The following is a 19,600-nucleotide window of genomic DNA, read 5'->3' on the forward strand; positions in this document are numbered from 1 at the left end:
GACAAGCAGGGGACGCTCCCCCAGGGGCCACGGGAGCCGTGACAGGTGCATGGGCAGAGACCCGAGGCTGGTGAGGGGACACCATGGAGGCTGGCGGGGTCCAGCGCAAAGCGCAGTGAGGAGGTGATGTTTCAGGAGCGAGTCAGAAGGTGAGGGAAGATACACATCCAGTAGTGTGGCACAATGCACCCCAGTGTTGGAGTGATCACCTCACTCTGATGCTTGAACTACTCACGTGCATTCAGTCATAGGCTTGGGGCAAGAGACAGATTCACACGCAGATGTAACTGAAGAAGCAATGCTAACATTTTTCAGAAAGCACAGAACATCACGCCTCAGTGTCTGTTTATTTGATGTGCATGATGAAGCCTCCAACCAAGGGTCTGGCATGACTCCAGGGCACCCACCTGACCCTATACACCAGTGACCCTGAGGGCATTGGAGCCTCAGCATCATGCAGTGCCCAGGCTTGTCCCTGCCCAGACCTGACTGGCTGGGTGACCTCAGGCAACCTCACTGAGCTCTGTAAAATGAGCTCAGTTTCTCCCTCTGTAAAATGGGTTCAGAGTCCTTGATGGGTGAGATAGATAAAATGTCCAAGCACTGGCGGGAGTCTGGAAACGTTACTTCTCCTTCCTCCTTTCCTCCTGCTCCTGAGGTCAGGGGTCATGTCACATCTGACCCACCAAAGGAAGGAAAACAGCGGGTGAAGGAAGGGTGTCCAACTCTCGATGAGTCTCTGGTTTGCTCTGTGACCCTGGCCAAGTTGCTGCCCCTCTCCAGGCCTCAGTTTCCCCACCTGTGAAATGGGGCTCTGGGGGTTGGACCTGAGGACCTCCGAAATTGTTGCTAAGGTTCAGACATGTGCCTGGGAAGAAATGGAGACTATCTCAGACCTTAATGCTGAGCCTGGAGTTTTCCCATGTTATCCAGAGGGGACTCCAACATCGTTCTGTTGCAGGTAGAGAAAAACCCAGCCTTGTTTTGTGGGGGAGTGGGCAGGCATGCAACAGCTAACACTAGGGGCTGCCTGGAAGCAGGGGGCTGGATAAGCGACCCCCTAGAGTGGGGCTTTGCCTCTTCCCATGGTGGGGGGTGGGATGGGGTGGGGGGTGTGGGGAGAGACATGCAGCCCTGCCTTGGGAGCCTGAGGCTGTTGGCCTGTAGCCTGGGACTGGCCCACCCTGAGATGCCACCCCAGGCAGGCAGTCCCGGGCTGGCTTAGAGATCTGTCTCCTGCAGTTCATGACCTCTGACCTGTCCACTGTCAGGGGTCCAGGAGTCGGCTCCATTCACCTCCTTCTGCCCCAGGAAGAGCAGATTGTTCTCCTCAGTGGGAAGGAAGTCACGAGAACTGTTGGCTCCAGGGGGCAGACCCTCGGCACCCTGAGGGGATTGGGCAAGAAAGACCCATCAGAGCGCCCACTTCTGCTGTGTCACGCATCCTCCAGATAGGGACATGGAGGGCTGGAGAGGGCAGAACCTGGCCAGGATTGCACAATACCCCCTTGCCCAGTGCACCAGCCAGTCCTGTCCCCTCTGCCTGGAAAGCTTCCATGTACCCCACAGCCCAGGCCATCAGTGCTAACACAGATGCTTGCCTCCCTCCTCTATCTGATTCTGTTTCCCTCCAGGAAAATAAATATTTCCCCACAGCAGCTGGAGGGAGCTTTAAAAACACTTCAGCCAAATCTCTTCCCTCCCCAGTCCTCCACCTGTCAAGGCTGCTTTGGCCTCAGGGCCTTTGTACCTGCTCTGCCCTCCACCAAGAATGCCCTTGCCCCAGATCTCTCTATGCCTGGCTCCTTCTCCTCATTCTGCACTCTGTCAACAGTTACCTCTTCCAACAGGCCACCCCATCACAACATCCTATTTTATTGTCCTACTCCTCATCACCTGCTGAGATCCTTCTCTTCTTAGCTCTGTCTGTTCCCTTTAGACAGTGGGCTGGGACCCCACAGCAGGGCTGGGTACACAGCAGGTGCTTCAGAAGTGATAGAATGAAGCACAGAATCCAAAGCAGGGGCAGGCCTGGGTTAGGCCCCCCAGGCATTGCATTCACATAGCAACTACATGGCTTCGGCTGAAGATGGGCTACCCCCTGTCATGTTTCTGATGTAAGATGTTCTCTAAGTTGACTCACTTAGTCAACTTAAGTAAAATTAAGTCATTTCATTTTCAGAGAGACTTTATATCAATACCCTAAAGGCAAACCAGTTTCACCTGCCAAGGAGTGGAAGTAATTGTAAAAACAGATATGAGGAAAATGAATACATAGAGTGAAATTCTGCTCAGTCTTTGTTAAAGGGGCCAATGAAAAGTGTTGAAGACACATATGCTCCTAAATGAGACTTTTCATGGAGGGGTAACAAAAGGTTGAGAATGAGGGTGACTTGCCACATCAGCCCCCCAAGTATGGCTGTACCCGGAGCACCCGAAGCCACATCACTGCCCCTCCCCCTGCTTTGGGAGCCCAGCTCTGAGACGAACCTTCACCAAGCTGTCATCCAGGACGGCCACTTCTTCCTTGGGGGCCACCGATGCTGTCTGTCGTGCAAGATCCCACCACAGCAGCCCAGGACCCAGGGCACTGCGCTTGGTGGGGCCTGAAAGGCAGAGATAAGTGAAGGTACTTAGTGCAGGGGCAGTGGGCACTGGAGACCAGGTCCTGGGGAGGGGATGGCAGAGCTCAGATGCGTTTCAACCCCAGATCCAACAGTGACCCACTGGGGATGCTGACAAGCCTCTGCCCTTCAGTTTTCTCATCTACACAATGAGAAGTTGTAATACAACATCAGTGGATGGCCGGGAGGATACAGCACGTGATGCCATGCACTGCTGTGTCCCAGAGTCCAGAATAGTGTTCATCACAGAGAAGGACTCAATAAAGGCCTGGGAAATGGACAGTCTGATACTCAGGAAGCAGGTTTCTCTTGATCTCTTTCCACTTTTCTGTGGGATTCCCAATTCCGAGAGTCACCAAGGCCCTGATATCTCAGCACAAAGGACAGTGCCCCCACCCTCCCACCCCCTCAGACTCTAGCAAGGATTTAGTCTTTGGGGCACAGGGAGGGAATAGAGAGGCGGTAGGGGGCGCCTCAGTTTCTGCCTTTGCAAAATAGAACAAGCCCTGGAGGTGCAGTGTTGTCCTGAAGGCGGTGCAGCACGAAGGTGCAGACGTGTTCAGCATGCAGCGCTGCTTGGCCTACAGGAGTGTCCTCCCTCCTTTCCCTGTCTGGTGGGTCCTGGAGGCACAGGGATGGACAGGATGCTCTTTGAGGGAGGCATATGCCCTGCTTACCCGTCAGGCAGCTGATGAGGGCTCCACATAACACAGTGCTCAGTGTGCCCAGAGCACCGTAATAAAGATAGGAAATGGCGTAGAAGTTATCAGCTAAGGCAGGTCGACCAGGGTCCATTCCAGGGCTGGGGATGGGAGAGGTGGGCATGAGTCCAAAAGCCTCCCAGTCTGTTCACTTGCTCCCATCTCCATGGCCAGGGCCTAGCCCACTTCTCCATTATTGCTCACCCAGACATGTACAGTTGCCAGTTCTTTTTCCCTCCTGCTATCCTGCACCCACCCCAGATGTTCTCTATGCCCAGCCACAGGGAGGATTACTAAAGTGTAACTCAGATCATCTCCTGCCATTTATTACCCTCCATGGCTTCCCACTGCCCTCACAGTCAAACCAAATTAAAGTCTTAGAAGAAAACATAGGTGTGCATCTTTATGACTTTGTATTTGATAATAATTTCTTAAATATGACACCAGAATCACAAGCAACCAAAGAAAACATAGATAAATTGGACTTCATCAAAATTGAAAACTTTTGTGCATCAAAGAACACTATCAAGAGAATGAAAAGACAACAACAAAATGGGAAAAAATATTTGCCAATCATACATTTGATAAGGATCTAGTATCCAGAAAATATAAAGATATAAAGAATATATAAATTACAGCTCAACGATAAAAATACAGGTGATCCAATTTTAAAATGGGCAAAGGATCTGAATAGACATAAATATGATGAATAAGCACATGAAAAGATGTTCAACATCAAAACCACAATGAGGTATCACTTCACACTTGCTGGGTTGGCTAGAATTGAAAAAAAAAAGGGAAATCACAAGTATTTGCAAGAATGTGGAGAAATTGGGACCCTCGTACATCGCTGGTGGGAATGTAAAATGATTCAGCCACTGTGGAAAGCAGGCTGGTGGTTCCTCAAAAAGTTAAACAGAATTACCATACGACCCAGCAATTACACTTCTAGGCATATATGAAGACAAATGAAAACCTATGTCCACACCAAAACTTGTACACAAATGTTCATAGCAGGACTCTTCACAATAGCCAAAAAGTGGAAATACCCACCAACTGGTGTTAGATAAACAAAATGTGGTCATCCACACTATGGAATATAATTCAGCCACGAAAAGGAATGAAGCGCTGATTCATGCTACAGCATGGATGAACCTCAAAAACATCAGGCTGAGTGAAAGCAGGCAGATACCCCAGATCATATAACACATGATTCCGTTTTTACAAAATATCCAGAATGGGCAAATGCATAGAGATGGAAAGCAGATTGGGGGTCAGGGGCTGGGGGAGGGGGCTGAGGTCTTTTGGGACGATGGAAATGTTCTGGAACTAGACAGGTGCTCATTGCACAAAATTGTGAATGTACTAAAGGCCACTTTCATACAGTTAATTTTATGACCTGTGAATTATATCTTAATTAAAAAAAAAATCAGACCAATACCTCTGACTGGACTTCATCTCCTATCCTTTCTCCCCCATTAAAGCCGCCCCAAGCTCACTATAGTTGGAATGCACCAAACTGAACTGGCCGTTATACTTTCCCTTCCCTCCACTGGAAATGTCCTTCCGTTACTGGGGAAGCCCCTCCCTCAGTTCTTCCCAAGCCACTTTCTTTCTGCCTGATGCCCACCCTTCAGAGCAGCCCGCTCACCTGGAGGCCCTGCCGGAGGTGTTGGTGGTGAGGAGGGGCCCCAGGAGGCCAGAGGCGTTGGCTGAGGGCGCCGCACAGTTGGCGGCTGATGACAGGAGGACCCCCATGGACTGTGCGCTGGGCGGGTAGAGGGCGGCGCCCACGGCCACCCACAGCGAAAGCGCCACGCCCACTGCCATCCCAGAGAGGACGCCCTGGGGGCGGAGCCAGCGTCAGGGGAGGCGTGTCCAGCTGGTGGCCTCCCCTCCCGGGCTCTCGCCGGACTGGGAGCACCCTACTCACCGGCGTGTTGCAGGCAGGCAGGAACATTCCCAGGATAAAGGCTCCCAGGAGGGGACCGCTGATGACTCCCATGACGGTGAAGGAGCCCTGGGAGAGTGGGTGGGGGTGGGAGTGGGGCTAGAGCAGAGCAAACCATCTCTCCTGGCCTCAGTTTACCCGCTGGGGAAGCAAGGCCTGAGGGATTCCACTGTGGGCCTTGAGACTTCCCGTGCCTCAGTTTCTCTGAAGGGGAGGGGCCTCCCTCTTCCTGCCTTTCTTCCCCTGGTTGGAGGAAAAGATGCTGATCCTCTGTCCGGTCAGATCTCCAAGCCAGGGTGAGGCCCTTCCTTCCTCCAGGCTGCCACCCTTCAACCTCCCACCTCCCATCACCTCCAGTCCAGGTAAGTGGCCGCAAGAAGTATGCCGCCGGTAGGTCAGACAGAACCCAGAAAGAATGACCCTGTCTGAGCTTCAATTCAACACAGAGGATGCCACCTCTTGGGGAGACGGGGTGGATGCGGGGGGGCGGGGGCGCTCACCTGGAGGACGCCTCCCCCCAGCAGCGAGGACAGAGCTGCCACCGTGAGACAGGCTGAGCCATAGATGAGCGCTGTAGGGGACGGGGTGGCACTGTCAGCTGGGGAGAGGCTGCTGTGGCCCCCCCAGCTGGGTCCCCCCAACTCACAGAGCCCCTTGGAGATGACAACAAGTCTCTGGGGGGCCAGTCTCGGCAGCCGCGGTTTGATGAGGTCCTCCACGGTGACGGCAGCCATGGCGTTGATGCTGGTGGACGCAGTACTGGGGGACACAGACAGAAGGAGCGGGGTCATCAGCACACATCCAGGGACCAGCCACACTCCCTCTGGGCCCACCTGCTGAGGGAGGCCCCCCCAACTGCCTGTACCACCTGACCTGCCAGGACCCCACCCACCCCAAGGGGAGAGTCTCCCAAGAGAGAGAGATACCCACCCAACAGCCCCACAGACCTGACACCCCCCCAAAGGCACAAGGACACCCATGACTAAGGACAAAAATGACGCAAGTTCTCATTATGGAGTAATAATAGGGGAGGGCAGATAACTGCCATGTGGACCCTGGTCACAGCAGGAGCAGGAATGTGGCCAGAAGTTACAGAAGATTCCAAACCACTGGAATGTGAAGCCCCTGAAGACAGCTGTGGGGGACTGCTTGGTCACAGATGTGTCTCAGTATTTAGAACAGCAGTACCTGCCACATAGCAGGTGCTCAATAAACATTTGCTTGGGGCAGGCAGGAAGGAACAGTAAGGGAGAGAGGGGAGTCAGTTGTGTCCCTGCCAGATGATAAGAACGTAAAGACCCCGCAGCTGAGATCCTTGTGTGCAGAGCCTAGTGCCTCCGTGGATTCAGGTCAAAAGTGAGTGAGGGCAGGGAAGTTAGCCACATGCCACACGGAATTCACCCTTCCAAAAGCCCCAAATGACCATTTTGGATATTATGGGCTTCTGGGGGATATTTGGAATGGGTTTTAAAGTGTGAGTAGGAGTTTGCCACCTTGCCAATTCACTGGTGTCAAGCCCACCGGCACTGTCCCCTGGGATTAAGCAGGAAGAGTAAATGACAGACATGCCCAGAACATCCAATCCCATAGGGGTGTGGCCAATAAGGACAGGAGGCCCCAAGGGGTTCAGATGTGACTGGGTGAGCATTCAGGGCCACTCACCTGAGGGTGCCACTGTAGGCACAGGCCAGAAAGAGCCCAGGGACTCCAGGCAGGTCCTCGAAGATGTCCAGCACCAGCAGAGGCATGTACTAGGGGAATCAGGGGTCAACCTCTGGGATAGCAGCACCCCAGGGGCAGGGGCTTCTGTCCTCACACTGCTCATTCCCAGTGCTCAGTGAAGACTGGGCCCATAGGGGGCACTTAGTGTGTGTTTGTTGATTGACTGCATGTACCTGAGGATTGTCACTGAGCACCACCATGTACAGAGCCCTGGGTTCCCAGTGAGGCAGAATCCCGAGTCATCACCATTTTACTGATGAGGACAGTAAAGTGGGAGGTGCAATCCCTGCCTGAAGTTGCACAGTCAGGCAGTCCAGGATTTGACCCCAGGAGAGAACAGTAGACCCAGCCTCTCCTGACTCTAGGGAAAAAGCTCCAGCCAGGGTGTGACAATACCATTGGTCCCCTCCCCTTCAGACTCAGTTTCCTCATGTGTAAAGAGGGGGCATGACAGTCTTGGCCTCATCACATGTTGAAGGATCTGATGGGAGACTAACTGCTTGTGAAGGGAACAGCATGAGGCACAGAATAGGTGCTTGGGACTAGGGAGCTGGTCATTATTGATATCAGCAACATTATTTGATGTTGGACCACGTTCCCATCTTCTCCTTGATATCCCTCAGGGAGTCTCTGACTCTAAGTATGAATGTGCCCCTCCCCTGCTTGCATACCTCTCAGGGCTCCCCATTGCCTCCCAGCCTCATTTTCTGCACTCCTCCCAGAGCCTCCTCTGAGCCAAGCCTTTCCCTGCCTCTGGACCTTTGCACATGCTGTTCTCTCTTCTAGGAATGCTTTTCCACCCTTGCCCCCAGAGGTTCATCCATCCAGAAGTGGGAGTGAAGGTGGGAACGGCCTAGGAGCTTGGGCCAGACTTACCTGGTCCGGGGCAGAGATACGCCCTGTGAGGAGAGGGTCACAGTCTATATAGAACGTGAACATGATGATACCACAGCCAGCAGCACTGGACACGATCAGAAACAGGCCCAGCTGGTTGATAAGCAGGGCTCTGGCAAAAGGGGCAGCCTCAGGCTGGGGAGCAAGGGATAGTATGTCCCAGAGGCCCACACCCTGCCCCTCCTAAACACTCACAGCTTAGCCTGCTTCTCTGTGCGACAGGCCACATAGCGCTGCACCTGTGCTTGGTTCACGCCGTACATGGAGAGCCACACCAAGGTGCCACCCACCACGAAAGTCCAGAATGTGTAGCGCCTCCGTGGGTCCAGGTCAAAGCTAGGTGAGGGCAGGACAAGTCAGCCACCTGGGAATGCCACTCTGACTTCACCCTCTCAAGGGCCCCCAGATAGCTGCTCTGGACCTTATAAGCCTTAAGGGGACATCTGGGGTGGGTTTTGAAGTGTGAGTAGGAGTTTACCATATTGAAAAGTCATTTGTTACTGAGTCATCCATGTATGCATTCAAAAAACCATTCTTTCTGTGCCCAGCTGGGACCTCATAGAGCCTTCAGTCCTCAGTCTGGGTTAGGGGGTGGAGTGGGGCAGAGGTGTGGGCAAGATGGAGGGATAGGGGCTAAGGGACTGTAGAAAACAGGAGACAGGGTTCTGTCTGTGGGGAATCTAGGGAGGGGAGCAGGGAAGGCTTCCTGGAGTAGGAGGCATTGCTGGCTTCTCCTAGGGCAGAGGGATGCCAGCGCACCGTTTTGCAGTGTCCCCCTCTACATGTTCACTCACTCCATCAGGTTGATCCGGGAGTGGTTCTGGGCAACCTCAAGCATTTGCTCGAGTCCTCCCACGAGCACGGTCCCGCGGGCCAGGACTGCCCAGAAGCCAGTCAGCATCACCACGACCTGGAACACGTCGGTCCAGACCACAGCTTTCATGCCGCCCTGCGGGATGTGACAGAGGATGAAACGAGGGTCAGACAGGAACCTGTCTGGGGCCAATCTGGCCTGGCCTCTGGTAGTGGCTGGGAGTGATGATGCTCTTCTCTGCCTCAGTTTCTCATCTGTAAAATGGGGTTAATAACCATAACTCCCTTCCTGATGATGGGGTTGTGATGATTTAATTAATTAATATGAGTGAATATTTGGAACAGCACCTGGCAAATACAAATGTTGAGTGAGTGATGGCTGCCACAATTATTACTGTTATTGCTACTACTATTATTATTAGCTGTTGTTTTACCCTCCAGCCTCCATGCCTTTGCCTTCCTATGGTGGCCCCTGGATTTTCCTTTGTAGAAGCCCCATGGCAGGTATTTCAGGTAAGACCAACCCCACCTGCAGCTCCAGGAATAACCATTCAGAACCTCCCAGTCCCAGAAACTTTTGTGAATGGCTCATCCTGCAGGCAAGACTGGGCCAGACAAACAGAGCTCTCCTGGGACTTCAGCCAGCGCTTCCTGAAACAGGAACTCACTTTCTGCCAGAAGGGATGGAAACCCACAGCAGCTGGGGCCTCAAGAGTTGGGAGAGGGACTCAGAGGCACCACTGTTGCCCTTGGATCCAGCCAGACCTGAAGCTAGCATATCCCTGGACATAAGCCTTTCAAATCACCTTTCTTTACAAAGGCGAGGAAACTGAAGGGGAGCCTGGCCAAGGGCTTCCTCAGGAGGAAGGGGAGATAAAGAAGTGGAAAGCGGGCCTAGGGTCTCCCCCAGCCAGCAGGCATGGAGCCGCCACATGGAGTGGGTGGGTAGGATCGCTCACCACAGTCGTGTAAAAGGTGCAGATGGCTCCAGTGGACAGGAGTGATGCCCAGATGTCCAGCCCAGTCACTGTGCAAGGAAACCCCTCATTAGGCAGCCAGGCAGAGTGCAGGCTTGGCCTCCGGTGTCTGTAGGATTCTTCCCTCCCGTGTCTCCCTTGGGGCCGCCCCTTCCCCTCCTCCTGTCCAGTCTCTAGCCTGTGCTCCCTCCTGGCCACATGCTCCCCCACCTCCCAGAGTCAAACCCTGGTTCAGGATGAGCGCGGGGGCGTAGATCACGATGCCGGTGTACAGCATCTGCAGGCAGAGAGCGAGGCAGGTGAGGCGGTGGGGCGTATTGGGTGGGGAGAGCGTGGTAGTGGTGTCTGGACATATAGGGGATCCAGAAGCAGGGGGAGTACGGTGGTAGGGAGGGTTCAGGTCGAGCGTATGGGAGGGGCCTGGGGGCCAAACCTGTGGTCTAGTCCGCAGGGGCCGGAGCCAGACAGGCGGGTGGGTGGGGCCTGGCAGGATGGGGGCGGAGAGGTGAAGGACGGGGGTCGGGCTGTGGGCGGGGCCGACGAAGGCGGGACCCCAGAGAGAGACTGGGCTGGGGCGGGGCCGAGACGACTCACTGTGGCCACCAGGTACTGCAGAGTCCCGCAGAGCCGCACCGCGCGGCTGAAGCGCAGCTCCAGGTACTGCAAGGTGCCGTGGGCTCGTGGTCACTAGGACAGGTCCTACCCAGGGGCCCGAGGCCTCTGGGGTCCTTTCCCCGCACCCGCAGCTTCTGCCCTCCCTCCAGAGGCCGACTGCGCTCTCCGCACTCAGGCGCACACAGACTTGTCCTCAAATACCTGTCCACACGCGCCGTCCCCGCGCCTGTGCCCCGGAGGCCTGCTCCATCAGGCGCGCACTCGCCCCCCACCCCCACCAGCCCAAAGGTGGGTAATCAGCCCCCGGGGAGGCGCTGCTCTGAATCAACATGCCCCCTGATTCACAGAGTACCTGTGACCAATTGTTCGCCTACTGTATACCGGTTACGATTTTAATCACTGCCCACTGCTCTGGAGGGAGGTCCTATAATTAGCCAGGTCGGACATTTGGGAAAGCCGAGCAGAGCCACACCTCTTGCCCAAGGTAGGAGGGAGGGAGGAAGACGGGCTTGGAGCCCCGCGTCTGCCGTCCACTCGGGTGCTACCCACTGGGGGACAGGTGTGTGTCTGTTCACACGTGAGTGCACACCTGGCCGAGCCTGGTGCCACTTTGCGGGGACTTCCACCGAAGGGAACCAGGAGGCCCGCTCCTCTTCCTCCTTCCTGCCCTTCACCCCATCGCCTGGGGCTTCTTCCCAGAACCCTCTCCACCTGTCTGCCTGGGGGCCCCCATTAAAGTACCAAGTCGGCGGCCTCCCATATAGCAGTTGAAAGCCCCAGGGCCTCCCCCTGCCTGGCGCCTGCATTCCTAGCCTGGCAGGTCCTGCCCCCGGGCCTCCGCCTGGTACCTGGTAGGTGCTGGTGAGGCCCAGACGGTAGAAGACCGGTAGGAAGAGAGCAGCGGTGAGCAGAGAGTTGAGCAGCTGGCCCAGACACATCCAGAGGAACTGGAGGCCGTACCGGTAGGCCTCGGCCGGCACGCCCAGCACCTGCACGGCCGACATGAAACTGGCGGCCAGCGAGAGGCCCACGGGCAGGGCCGCCAGGCGTCGGCCCCCAGTGAAGAAATCCTCTGCGCTGCGCTGCCCACCCCGCGCCAGCCCTACCCACAGCCCGATGCCCGTGGACACCAGCAGCATGAGGGCGAAGACCCCGTAGTCCCAGGCTCCGAACGTGCCCCGCGCCCCCGCCTCGACGTCCTCCATGTGGTACAGGTGCGGGGGCCAAGCGCAGCCTCCCACCGGGCAGTCCAGCCAACACCGAACACCCCGGGTGAGGGAAGCGGACAGCAGCCCAGAAACCGGGACTGCGCTAAGGTGGAGGATGCTTGTCCTCCACAGAGAGGCACGCCTCTTGCCTAAGGTAAGAGGAAGGGAGGAAGACGGGCTCGGAACCCTGAACCTGCTGCCGTCCACTCGGGTGGTATGCACTCCGTCTGTGGGGGACACAAGCCTTCTCCTTCTGTCCCGGGGGGAGGCAGCGAGAGGGGGCTAAGGCCCAAACCCCCTGGGCAAGGAATCTGGGCTCCTACCCGCAGGGGTCGGCCTCCCTGCCCCTCCTCTGCATCTACCGTCTACCTCCTACGTCTGCCTGTCTGTCCACCTCGCCTCCCATTAGGTTCGACTGCCCCAGGCAGCCGCGTGCCCCTCGCCCAGCCTTCGGTCGCTCTCCCAGGAATTTGTGCTCAGCGTTAACAGCTGGAGACCCTAACAGCGGGGCTTGAAGGGACAGTTCTCGGCCGGCTGCAGATTTATGCGCCTCCCGGGTCGGCAAAACTCCGCCCCCGCATTTGGGGGCGGGCGGGACCGGCACCCTTTCCGCCCTGGACTGGGTTGGGTAGGCCTGGACGGGCCACGTGGTGGCTGCGGGATGAGGGCGGGGTGGCTCCTAAATGTCCCTGCTTCGTGGGGCACTGACCGCAGACTATTAATGTCTCCAGTGGGCAGGTGGCGAAACTGAGGTTCAGAAATGGCATGTCACTCACAGGAGGCCACAAGTCCAGAGCAGTGGCTTCAGCACTCAAATCCCCACTGCGCTGTTCTGCCTTGAGCTACCGGGGAGCTCACTCTCCCACAGGACCGGTCAGTTAAAGGGTTGCGCGGTTGCCTGAGGAAAGTTGGCTCTGCTAGAACTCCAAATGGTACCTAGACCCACCCCGTTTCTCAAGAGCCCAGCGGGAGGGCACCACCAAAGCCTTCCTTTAGGCTGAGTGGGACACACTGGGATTCAAAGTCCTGATGAAGTGTTTCCTTCTCTCTGGGCCTCAGTTTCCTCATCTGTAAATAGGGATAAAATGGCCCATGCCTCAGAGGAATGAATTGAAGCAGGCCTAGCAGGAGCGTGACACAGAATCCACTTCATTCATTCATTGGTTCCCTAATCAAGCACGCATTAAGTTCTGCCCTGTACCAGGCATTAATTACGTAATTAAAGTCTTGGGGGAGGGGTTGTCAGCGGCCGTGAACCTAGGTTGATGGAGACCCATGACTACCCAGAGAGGCAGTGTCTGGCATATACCTATTTGCATAAATTGAGACCAGGGTGTGGGGAGGGGAAGTCCCTTGCCTGTGGTCATGCCATAAGGGACCCAGACACTATCATCTTGGGGCCCTTCACTGGTGCACCCGTGAGACTTTGGCCTTTGTAGGCTCTGACCTCTGGGCTCCAGTCCTGGCCTGGCCTCCAAAACGGGGTTACCTCCTCCCCAAATGGGTGAGATCTAACAATCCACAGAATTGGCTGCTGTGGCACTAGAGTCCTCCCCAGCCTCTGCCGCCCCATGGAGGTCTCCTTTGCCCCATGCACACCACTCCAGCTGGGTTCTGTGTCTCTCTTGAATCCCCACGTGTCCCCCAGGACTGTCTTCTCTCTCCCTCTCCACGTGCTGTGCAGGGCGGGCCTGCCGCTCCCCTGGGCTGCAGCCCCGCAGCTGCCACATGGGCATCTGTTGCCCGTTGGCATACGCCCTCCACCCGGGGCCAGGAGGGTGGAGAAGACACCGAGTTCCTCTTACAGCCCAACATTTTCACAGGCCAGGCCAGCCGCCCTGCATCCTACTGGAAAACCGGGGGAAAGGGAAATCTTCGGGGGGTTGGGGGGAGATCCCCTTCCCGAAAAGCCATGCAAATGAATGCAAATGTATACAAATCACCAGCGGGGGTGGGGTGGGGGGCGACACACCTTGTCTCCACAGGGAGATTCTGGAATGAGATAACATCCTTTTTGGCCGTGGGAGGAAGGATCCAGACTGATGCCAGGGCTGGAGCGCCTTGAGCGCCTTCTGTGTGCAGGGCCCTGAGTCAGGAGCTGGAGATGCAGCAGCTGGACCCACCCTGCACACCAGCTCAGGCACTGGCCAAGCCAGCGGATGAATACCCATTTCAGAAGCCATTGGGTGACAAGAATAAATAAAGCAAGGTCATTGAGCGCTGGCCTGGGAAAGCCACTTTATGTGGGGCCTCTGGGAGGGGAACTCCGAGGTGGGCAGACATGGGTCGAGAACGAGTGAGTCCCGGAGAATGCTGGTTAACTTACCTGATTGCACAATTCCGGTCATGGAATGGGGGAGGGGGCAGGCAGGAGGGAAGCCCCTCTCCACCTCCATACCACTGATGGGCGGAGAGGGGCAGGGAGATCCCTAGAGGGCCAGCAGCTGTAATCTGAGAAGGGGCAGGGCTCTCCGGCTGCAGTGCAGGGTCTACTGCCCCGCCCCTGCCCACTGCCTGGGCACCTCCAGTGCTCTCCCGTGGCTCCTTGGAGATGTGGCAGGGACTTGGGGTGGGAGGTTGTGTTACTCCAGCTTCAGCAAGGCCTGCTGGGTCTGTCCTTGAACCCTGCCCTCTGTAGTGAACTGGCATTACCTTTGGTGTGTCCTTACCTGTGAGAATTCATGATCCTAAATTCTGAGGATCCCAATGTGATTCTGATTCGTTCTCAGATGGCCTCTCTTGTTCTGAGGATCTGGGTCTGGTCTCCTGGGAACCCCATGGGTTTTGTCTTGCTCTGGCACCCACTCTTGCCCCTAATGGTCCTGACTCAGGAGTGAGCTGCAGGGCCTGAGTACCTCAGCCTGAGGATGCAGGAGGGGTTCCCCGTGGCTGTGTGGGTTCAATTCCCGCCCTAGTTTATCCTTGGGCTGGCTGGGTGGGCCCCAGCGGACCAGGCAGGGTGGTCAGAGATTCAAGATGCCGACCCCAGCACACCGGCCCCTTTCCTCCTGGCTCCAAGCCTCTGCTCCGGGTGGTTCCAGCAAGATTCCCTTTGCTGAGTCGGGGAGTTCTCTTCTTTTTCAGACTTTTGCCCCACTTGTGTGAAGAGCTTTTACAAAACAAAACAATGATCAGCAGCCCAGCAGAGAAACAAGTCAAGTTCAAATGACTTTTAATTCAGGGAATAGTGCTTACTTCATAGAAAAGCAAATTCAAATCCTAAAATGTTATTTTTTCAGCCATCAAAGTTTACAAATGCACTGTGCTGGCAAGGTTGAAGGAAACAAGGGCAGCATTATTTAATGCTGTTGGGAAAATAAACTGGCACATCTATGGGGGAATTTTGGCAGTGTCAAAGAAAACTTGACCCAAAAATGCGAGACTCAGTTTATCAGTTACCCCATGTGGTGCAAGCAGATCAAGGAACCCACAAAGACTTATTAAACTCCTGGGGACTTGACACATGGGCCCTGCCCTCCCAGACCAGTTTAGTCCCTTGGGGGACAGAAAACCAATTTACCATCACATTAGATGCAGATCACAAACTTTAGTGAGACCACCCTAGTGATTATCGGGATATCCAGAGAGAGGGCTCAGCAAGTGCAGAGGCCTGGAGATGGGAATGAGCCATCAGCAGCACACTAAGCAGCCACCAAGGGCCAGGGAAACCAGGGACCCATCCTCAGGCTTCACTCCAGAGAATGGCTGGCTCTACAGGAGCCCTGCCCCAAGAGTCTGGCACCCCTCCAACCGCAGCTGGGGTTTAGAGCAACCTGGTTTCCTGGAAATCCCTGAGGCTGATCATGCTGACTGGCCCCAACAGGGGAGGGAAAGCTGCACTCCTGGTGCACACACCCCAGGCTGGGCTGGTCCAACCCACACCCCCACTGCCCGTTGTGCCTCAGCTTCCCCAGCCCGTGGCTCTCTGGAACAAGGGTGAGTCCTGACTGACCCTTGCCTGTGTCTGCACAGCGGTGACTCCCATATGGCAGTAAGTCTGGTCAGTGCCCCGACCTCCTGGTGAGGACACCAGAGCACAGAGGGCCAGGCCTGCCCAAGGTTACACACCAAGGACAGGTGCTCTGGGCTGACTTGGGCAGGGTGGGCACCCCCAGGATGGGATTAGCTTCATGCCCAGAATTCCCCAGGTTTTTGGAGAGATCCCATGGTGACACCTTGACTTTCTTGGATTAGGGCAGCACCACTCAGGGGTCCCCCAGCCCAAGGGGGAAGAGAACCCAGCATGGCAGGCTCATGGCTCTTGGGTGCCCCATCATGTCTGCTTGGAGGGTCCCGGAAACAAGCATAGGAGTTCCGGGCCAGGTGGGGAAAGCTCCAGGTAGAATGAATCAATTCCCTTACCCTGTTCCACCCAGGGCCTGGCTTCATGTCTCGGAACCAGCAGAAAAGGGGCACTAAGGCCTGTCTAACAAGGCAGATGGACAGACCTGGGTGCCAAACCTCTGCCGGCAGCGCACCCCATGCTCACAGCAGCCAGCCACTTAAAGGGGCTGAAAACTGGGCCATCTGGTGCCAGGACCCTGCCCTTCACTGAACAAAGTTCCAGGGGTCAGTGGGCAGGAAAGCACTCGAGGGGGTGGGAACCTCACCATTCCTGGGGCACTCCTTCTGGAGAATCAGGAGTCTGAGCCCCACTTCAGGAGAGGACGACCCCACCCTGTGCAGAGAACACACAGCTTAGTTGTGCCCTTTTGAATTCTGCAGGGCATGCAAAGAAAACAAGCATGTCTGAGCACCCCACTTTTTCCATGGAATTTATTTGGGCAGAACTGGGGACAGGGAGGCCCCACATCTAAAAGAAAGTGTTGGGCCTCTTGGTGGTGAAGCGTGGCTTATGCTGGCGACGCAGGACCCGGTGGGGCAGTGGGAACTTGATCTTGGAGTCCTGTGGTAAGGAGAGATGGGTGAGGGGGTGGGACAGCCTCTTAACTGTGGCAACCCCCCACCGGGCTCCTGCGTCAGACTAGGTGCCCCACCCCAGGCTGGGGAGGCAGCTGGGCCAACTCTGTTCCAGAACCCCTCATCGCAGCCTGCCCAGCAGGGTCCCCAGGGCGCTCACATGGAACTGCTTGACTGCTGGTCGGCGGCACTTGCTGGCTGCAATCTCCTCCACCTTCATGATCTGGATCGAGTGGGCACGGGCCCGGTGCCGGGCACCCATGTCTCGGTCTGCAGGGAGAAGGTAGGCTGAGCATATATCCTGGAGTCTGGGTGTCCCCAAAATGTCCCGTCAAGTGCAGGCCTGTGGAGCCCCCAACTTGGGAACTAGGTGGCCACAGCCTCTGGTGCAGGAAGGCAATAGCCACCAGGAGTGTAGAACCTCCAAATTCACTTTGAAGGGCACAGTCACAGCCCCACAAAGGCGACAAGATCCAGTTGCTGTTAGCACCTCTATTTAAACCACTGCTATAAAAAAACAGCAGTTTATGATTTCAGGTGCATGGGTTTGGCTACGATGGGTGACCCACCTAGGAGCACCCAGGGGTGCCACGTCCTAATGCTGGATGCTGGACAGGGGCCAGACTAGGTTCCGGGTGGGGACTCGGCTACACAGGGGACGACCCAACAGGGAGGTTCTGCATGGGAATGTGGTGATGTGCAAGCCTGCTTGGGAATGACTTGAGGCCCCACCCTCTGACCCCAAAGGTCCACCTGCTGCCAGATTCCAGAAAAAGGTATGCCTGGGAATCCTCTCCACTCGTCCTGCCCCCTTAGCTAACATCCCCTACATCCCACATCACCACCCTGGAACCCCCCCCTGCCCCCCACAGACGCCTGCAGTGTGAGGGTAAAGGAGCGACCCGGGTGTGGGATGCCCAGAGCTCACAGCACTGGGTGACAGCGCCTGCAGTGGTCAGGTCCCGGTACTCCCGGTACATGTTGTGGGTGCCGCTGCGGGAGTCATAGCGCAACCAGATGCCAAAGTTCTTTACCCGCAGAGGGGATTTCTCAAACACCTGCAAAGAGAAAAGACTGGCTGAGGCCAGAGGAACAAGGGGGCCTCAGAGTGGCCCCTACCATCACCTAACAACGGCTCCTTCTGCTTCAATCACAGCTCGGCACCCAGGCCTCCCAGGGGTGCAGAGCAGTCCAGGCCTGATGCTTCCCCCATGGGGACCAACAGAGCTCCGGACTCCTCCCAAACCAACTTTCTTGGGACCACCTGGGTTGCAAACCAGCTCCTGCCCAGTGCAGCCTCATGTTGCAGAGTCCAGCGTCCATCAGAGCCAACGTCCCAGGGGACACCCTCTGGGGGCCTGAATACATGCGGGCTGGACCAGGGGCTGAGTCTGGTAACTGTGGAGCAAGGGATGCCCCAAGGGATAGTATAAATCCACGTGGGAACCCCCACCCTGTCCCATAAACCCCGTACCTGCCCACAGTAGACAATTTCCCCTGAAGACTTCTTCATCTTCTTCAGCTGAGACACAAAGTACCAGAAGCGGGACTTGGCAACAACGTGATTAGGCGCAAAGATTCGCATACGATAGAGGGGTGGTGTGTGGCATTTGGGGGTGGGCAGGCAGCGCCCCACCACCTTATACTCTCTCAGCTGAAAACAGAAACAGGGGTGACATGGAGCCAGTACCCAGATTCCCAAAGCAACTGTGGAGATTCACTCTGCTCCACTTCCCAAGCCTGATGACAACTGATCAGGGAATCCAGAAGGGACAGTCCCATCTGAAGGCCTCCATGTGGAATCTGGGTCACACCACTATACAATGCTTCCCCACAAAATGGAGGGCAGGATTAGCTGAGATGCGTGTGCCCTTTTGCCCTGGGCATCAGGCAGGGATGTCAACGCCATTGTCCCTCCCTTTCCCTTTATTATTAGTGGGAAATGCTGAGGCCTAGAGCAACAGCCCTGAGAAGGGAACAACAGTCAGGCAGCCTCCTTCCTCCATAGCATCACTGCAGCTAACATCTTGCCATAGTCCCCTATCTCCCTACGGCTCAGAGACAGTGACCAGTCTGGGATCTCACGGCCTACTCCAGGCAGACCCAAGACAAGAAATCCAGTTTGTTCCCCAGTCCTGGGCTCCCTGCACTGCAGCCCAAGGGGGTCTGAACTGCCAACTGGAAGCTCCCTGTTCACACAGATGCAAATATGAGGATGTCTGCGAAGTCCAGGTTCTGCAATACAGCAGACAAACCACCTCTGTAAGCGACTGTCATTTTACTTAATACCAGCAGACAACAGCCCCCAAAGAATTCTAACTCGGCTCCTACTTCCACCTCTCAACCTGACTTGTCAGCCGAGCGGACCACCCGTTCAGGAAGAGACCGATGCGGCCGACCGCTTTCCCAGGGTGGAAACTAAAGCTGGAGAGCTGTACGTGACCCACAAGCCCTGTTTCTCCGCAGGTCCTGCTTTTCCATCTCTGAGCCATCGTCCCCTGACTCTGCCAAGCACTTGCCACAGAACCAAGGCTCGCATTCCTTCTATCAGCTCAGATTTACAACCACCTTCTACTTTTCATAGCTCTGCCGCGATAATAGATATACTATTGCTCCCCTTCCCACCCCCAGCCCCCACCCGCAGCAACCATGTCCACTCTGCAAATGGGGAAACTAAGGCTCGGAGCCTCGACGAGGTCCCGTGGAGCGACCCTCCGAGCCGCACAAGTTGTCTCTTTCCTTGGAAAGGAGATCCCGCTCCGCGGTCCCGGCGAGCACGAGCAGGCCCGGGCCAAACACCGGCCTCCCCATGCGGCGCCCGCGGTGGCCGCCATGTTGGCTGCGCCTGGGGTCAACGGCGCGCGGTCCCCAGCAAGGGGCACGGTCCCCCCAAAGAGGCCCCAGCCACCACCCGAGGGTCCCAGCTCGTTCCGCGCCGCGTTCCCCGGGCCCCTGGTCCGCTGCGTCCCCCTTACTGTGCCCGAAGCCTTCATGGCGACCCGCGCACGCTCGCCGCCACCCACAAAAAGAAGTATCCAGCCTCAAGCCGCCGCGCACAAAGACTCCTATGTCGGAAGTCCCGCCCTCTCGAAGCCGCGTGCCCATTGGCTTTTGGTCCTGCGCTCAACAAAATACACTTCTTGGTTGGCTCCGGATTCACCAACCTCTTACAGTC

General features: G+C 56.2%; 2 protein-coding genes and 1 non-coding gene across 9 annotated transcripts; all 3 read right to left on the bottom strand.

The window, feature by feature from the left end:
- Positions 1 to 328: 328 nt before the first annotated feature.
- On the bottom strand, positions 329 to 11,502 carry SLC5A5 (solute carrier family 5 member 5). Of its 7 annotated transcripts, none has more exons than XM_073220126.1 (16): positions 11,146 to 11,502; positions 10,277 to 10,342; positions 9,893 to 9,959; positions 9,665 to 9,732; positions 8,687 to 8,841; positions 8,088 to 8,228; positions 7,875 to 8,004; positions 6,939 to 7,027; positions 5,923 to 6,035; positions 5,777 to 5,847; positions 5,259 to 5,345; positions 4,977 to 5,170; positions 3,302 to 3,426; positions 2,491 to 2,606; positions 1,297 to 1,386; positions 329 to 868 (listed from the first exon to the last, which is right to left on the bottom strand). In XM_073220126.1, exons 1-16 carry the CDS (start codon positions 11,500 to 11,502, stop codon positions 857 to 859), a joined length of 1,881 nt encoding a protein of 626 aa, XP_073076227.1. In that variant the 3' UTR covers positions 329 to 856. The 7 variants fall into 7 exon arrangements, with proteins under 7 accessions (XP_073076227.1, XP_073076225.1, XP_073076224.1 ...); XM_073220124.1 differs by having other exon boundaries at positions 329 to 677; positions 1,258 to 1,386; XM_073220123.1 differs by having other exon boundaries at positions 1,258 to 1,386.
- A 4,764-nt stretch (positions 11,503 to 16,266) lies between these two features.
- RPL18A (ribosomal protein L18a) lies at positions 16,267 to 19,558 on the bottom strand. Its single transcript, XM_017646403.3, has 5 exons — positions 19,401 to 19,558; positions 17,900 to 18,079; positions 17,354 to 17,483; positions 16,586 to 16,695; positions 16,267 to 16,411 (listed from the first exon to the last, which is right to left on the bottom strand). The coding sequence occupies exons 1-5, from the start codon at positions 19,416 to 19,418 to the stop codon at positions 16,319 to 16,321; spliced, it is 531 nt and encodes a 176-aa protein (XP_017501892.1). The 5' UTR covers positions 19,419 to 19,558; the 3' UTR covers positions 16,267 to 16,318.
- On the bottom strand, positions 16,836 to 16,969 carry LOC118970025 (small nucleolar RNA SNORA68). The gene has a single exon (XR_005057833.1). It is a non-coding gene; the product is annotated as a small nucleolar RNA SNORA68 (small nucleolar RNA).
- Positions 19,559 to 19,600: the final 42 nt, after the last annotated feature.

The sequence above is a fragment of the Manis javanica genome, chromosome 13 (genome assembly GCF_040802235.1).
Source record: "Manis javanica isolate MJ-LG chromosome 13, MJ_LKY, whole genome shotgun sequence".
NCBI lineage: Eukaryota > Metazoa > Chordata > Mammalia > Pholidota > Manidae > Manis > Manis javanica.